The 5000-nt window shown below is 37.0% G+C and overlaps 1 protein-coding gene across 2 annotated transcripts in view; it reads left to right on the forward strand.

Moving 5' to 3' along the window:
* The window catches only part of PITX2 (paired like homeodomain 2), a 25458-nt gene extending 23413 nt beyond the window's left edge, over positions 1–2045 (forward strand). For both annotated transcript variants that reach the window (XM_082243880.1, XM_082243879.1), the window contains one exon: positions 737–2045. In XM_082243880.1, the coding sequence (XP_082100006.1) occupies positions 737–1300 (564 nt within the window). In that variant the 3' untranslated portion in view covers positions 1301–2045. The remainder of the gene's footprint in view (positions 1–736) is intronic.
* Positions 2046–5000: the final 2955 nt, after the last annotated feature.

Raw genomic sequence — 5000 nt, forward strand, 5'->3', positions numbered from 1 at the left:
GGCTGAAAGAGCTAAGAATCTTCACAGGATGAGTTGTGTGAATATTCACTCAAATTAAGCAATCCTGCAGATGAAATCGTTGTAATGTTCTTTTCACATGATTGAATAACCGAAGTGAATATTTACACAAGCTGTGTGAAGATCTTAACCCCTTTAGTAAATGAGCCCAATTATTTTCCTCTAGTCTGTATCCACTTCAAGTGTCTGATCAGGTTTAGGGAAAGTCCTATCTTTTTTATTTTATTTATATGATTTGTTTATAGTATTACCTGGCACTATAGAATCAGTTACCCCAATATGGTATAACAATCTGACCATGGATTGATGCGGTCACAACAGATTTACCGACCATCAGGGTGGGCAATGCCAGGTCGGAAGATCATTGCTTTTGTTCTGATCTCAGTATACAGATATATCTTGGCATTGGACATATTGCAATGTGAAGTGTTTAATAGAGGTGCACGTTGGTTGAAATAAAAGCTCCTTTTGTACATCGATGTGGTTGGTTTATTGATCATCTTCATATGCTGTTGTGATTTATGAGAAGGCCTCTTGCAGTGACCTGTAGCTCTGCTGTCACACTCAGCAACATGAGTAGTGTGACAGATTTTTATGTCCTGTGATACGAGTGGCAGTTCTGTGTATCAGCATGCAGATGGTCCATGTTTTGCACGAGTCTTGGGTGTTACATGTATGTGACCTTGCTGACCTGTTTTTTTTTTCTCTTTGCTTGCAGGTTTGGTTCAAGAACCGCAGAGCTAAATGGAGAAAGAGAGAGAGGAACCAGCAGGCTGAGCTGTGTAAGAATGGCTTTGGTCCTCAATTCAATGGGCTCATGCAACCCTACGACGACATGTACCCTGGCTACTCCTACAACAACTGGGCAGCCAAAGGGTTGACTTCAGCTTCTCTCTCCACCAAGAGCTTCCCTTTCTTCAACTCCATGAATGTCAACCCTTTGTCCTCACAAAGCATGTTCTCCTCACCCAACTCCATCTCCTCCATGAGCATGTCCTCCAGTATGGTGCCTTCTGCAGTCACTGGGGTGCCAGGCTCTAGCCTCAACAGCTTGAATAATCTGAACAACTTGAGCAACCCTTCTCTGAATTCAGCAGTGCCAACGTCAGCCTGCCCCTATGCCCCACCAACACCCCCCTATGTCTACAGAGACACATGTAACTCCAGCTTGGCAAGCCTTAGACTCAAAGCCAAACAGCACTCTAGTTTTGGATATGCTAGTGTTCAGAACCCAGGATCAAATCTCAGTGCGTGTCAGTATGCTGTGGACAGACCTGTCTGATATCTATACAATGTGCATGTGTAAATATACCTTATGGGAACCATCCTTTCTACAAAGACTTTACCTATCTGGACTCTAAAAAGGGAGGAACCGAAAGGAAAACAAAATGCAAAAAAAAAAAGGAAAAAAAAAAAAAAAAGAAATGTGTCTTGTTTTCAAGGGATGGCCTACAGCCACTACTTTAAAAGTATTATCAGGACGCTGATAAATCCAATATATATGGACACATTTGACTGGATATTACATTTTAAAAAAGTTACTATAAGCTTGTAATTTTTTTTTTTTTTTTAGCATTGTTAAAAGAAAACAGGAAAGGACTGAAAGGATGTATATATATTGAAATGTCAAATTAATTTTATAAAATGCAGTTGTTGGTCATAACTTTACAGTGTTAATATACACCTGGCTTAAACAAAAGCATGCAAAAAGGGAGCCAAATTCAAACTTGCCTCTGAATGGGAGGGGAGAGGGGGGGTCATGTACATAGTAAATCCCTGACCTTTTATTGTGTGCATCATTATAGAATCGTACCTCTGCTGGGTGCTCTGGAACAGAAGAAAAAAGCAACTTCAAATTTTATGTGCACTCTTTTATTTTATTTTTTTTAATATTATTAATATAATTATTATTTCAAATAAATATGTCGAGGCATAGCCCGTTTTTTTTTTTTTTTTTTGTCTCCTGGGATAAAAGTCGCCCCTCTTCCCTCTAGGTACATGTTCCGAAATAAAAGAAATCAAAGCACACAAAAAAAAAAAAATGTACAATAAATGCTCCCCAAAGGCCCCCCATCTCTGACCTCACCTTGTACACGTGTGTCCCCCGCATTCAACGCAAACGCTGGACTTGTGCATCTACTCATGTAATTATTTATTTGTCGGATTTCCGTAAAGCTGGTTGACATATCAGTGAACAATCCCGTTGTAAAATGAATTTTAATGTATTGTTAAAATATTTGGCAACAACAACAAAAAAAAAGAAACGATGCCGCTTTAACAATAAACTTACCTCTTTGGGAAAGAAAAGGCCTCCTTGTAGTCTAATAAAATATACATTTATATGTGTGTCCTTACAATTACACAATCATACATGTGTGTGTGTGTGTCCTTAGAATTACTCAATCATACATATGTATGTGTGTGTCCTTACAATTACACAATCATACATATGTAGGTGTGTGTGTGTATGTCTTTAGAATTACACAATCATACATATGTATGTGTGTGTGTCCCTAGAATTATACATATGTATGTGTGTGTGTCCTTAGAATTATACCATTATACATATGTGTGTGTGTGTGTGTGTGTCCTTAGAATTACTCAATCATACATATGTATGTGTGTGTGTGGCCTTAGAATTACACAATCATGTGTGTGTGTCCTTAGAATTACACAAGTATACATATATGTAATATGTGTGTGTCCTTATAATTACACAATTATACACATGTAATATATGTGTGTCCTTAGAACTACACAATCATACATATGTATGTGTGTGTCCTTAGAATTACACAAGTATACATATATGTAATATGTGTGTGTCCTTATAATTACACAATTATACACATGTAATATATGTGTGTCCTTAGAACTACACAATCATACATATGTATGTGTGTGTCCTTAGAATTACACAAGTATACATATGTAATATGTGTGTGTGTGTCCTTATAAATAAACAATCATGCATATGCATGTGTGTCCTTATAATTACACAGTTATACATAAGTGTATGTGTGTGTGTCCTTATAATTACATAATTATGTGTGTGTGTCCTTATAATTACACAATCATACATATGCATGTGTGTCCTTAGAATTACACAATTATACATAGGTAATATGTGTGTCCTTATAATTACATAATTATACAAATGTAATATATGTGTGTGTGTGTGTGTGTGTGTGTGTGTGTGTGTCCTTAGAATTACACAACCATACATGTGTGTGTGTGTCCTTTTCCCCACTGTTTTTTTTTTTTTTAAAGAAAAATATGTGTCCCTAGAATTACAGACTAATACATATGTGTGTGTGCCCTAAAATTACACAATCATTAAGCATCTTAAATAAAGTGTGTTCTTTATTATTATTTTTTATGAATTATTATTATTAAACTTAAAATAATTTACAAGAGAATTGGACAGTTACAATGTCCTAGTCTAACAATAATGAATTGTATTTAGTAAAGCAGTTGCTGGTTTTGCAGTGTGCCTTTTATAGCAGATCGTTTTGTACAAATATTGGCTTTTTTAAGCATTTGCAAGAGTATTTTATTTGTACACACTGGTATGTATGTAGACAGGAAAATGGAATTGAATGTCTATAGATAGCACAAGCAGCGGTTTGCATAAATGTAAGGAAGATAGTAGAGTGACAATAGTGTGTGTGAATGTTGGTTTCCATAATACAAACCGATCTCTTCTTGTGATGTCCCCAGCTCTGTGTAATTCATCCCGCAGACCATTATTCCATGCACGGTTATTTCCCAGCACTAAAACCTGATCTGATCCCATTTCCAGCCTTTTGTACAGTCACTGGTGGACTTTGGTAAGTGTGGGTGCCATGTGGCAGTGTGTGCAGACAAATAACCCCTGGCTGCTGCCTCTGCCTTGTATTTAGGGGAGAGGAGAGGAGAGGCCAGACACACATGTGTATTGGGATCACTCATTGCTCCTTTTTTTTTTCATTGAATGTTTGGCAGTCATTAGTATAGGGGGTGGATAAAAGGTGCTCAGACTTGAGGAAGGATCATTGGGGAGATAACACGAGGTTATTAAACGCTGAACTGCACTAGGATTCCTATATAAGGAATCTGTAGATATATAAAAACAAAAAGAAGGTTATACTTCTAATCCACCAGGATGGATGGGATAATGGGGATGAAAATTTGTCTCTATTTAGTAAAATGGGGGCTCAGCTCCATGTCTTGGGCGGCCTGGGTTGGACATCGGTTCCACTCTCCTAATCGATTTATTCCAACGTGTCAACACTTATTACTGGTGAGTGCACTGATCTTATTTCTCCTATATGATTTATCTGCTTCTTATATACCCCGATCTAAGGGAATAACATGAGCTTGGAAAATACCTACTTAGGGTACAAGTTCTCTTTCTTACATTTTCTTGTCTGAAAATTAGGATATAATTGCCTCATATCCACATTTAAATTTTAGGTATTGCAGATTTTTGTATGTTTATTTTTTTGGGGGGGGGGGGGGGGGTTGAGTTACAAAAGTCAATTTGTGGGAGAAATATTTGATAGATAGATAGATATTGCCAGAACCTATAAATTGTGTATTAATAATGTACACAATGATATAGATAATGTAGGATGCTGAACTATGCTCATAAAATACTAACATTGGCCTACAGAATATTGCCATTATTTAATTGGGATCTCTAAGTGCTAATCATTGGATGCAGTAACTAAGGGCTTGAGTTACTATAACCGGAGAGTGCAAAATCCGGTGCAGCTGTGCATGGTAGCCAATCAGCTTCTAACTTCAACTGGTTCAATTAAGCTTTGAAAATAAAACCTGGAAATTGATTGGTTCCTATGCAGAGTTGCACCAGATTTTGCACTCTCGAGTGTTAGTAAATCAACCCCACAGAGACACCCATAAGAAATAAGTCTGCCAAAATCTGACCAGTATATAAAATAATTCGGTTGATTAAGACACTGCAGTTAAGAATAAAACAC

Source organism: Pelophylax lessonae (assembly GCF_965119305.1).
Source record: "Pelophylax lessonae genome assembly, chromosome: 1".
Lineage (NCBI taxonomy): Eukaryota > Metazoa > Chordata > Amphibia > Anura > Ranidae > Pelophylax > Pelophylax lessonae.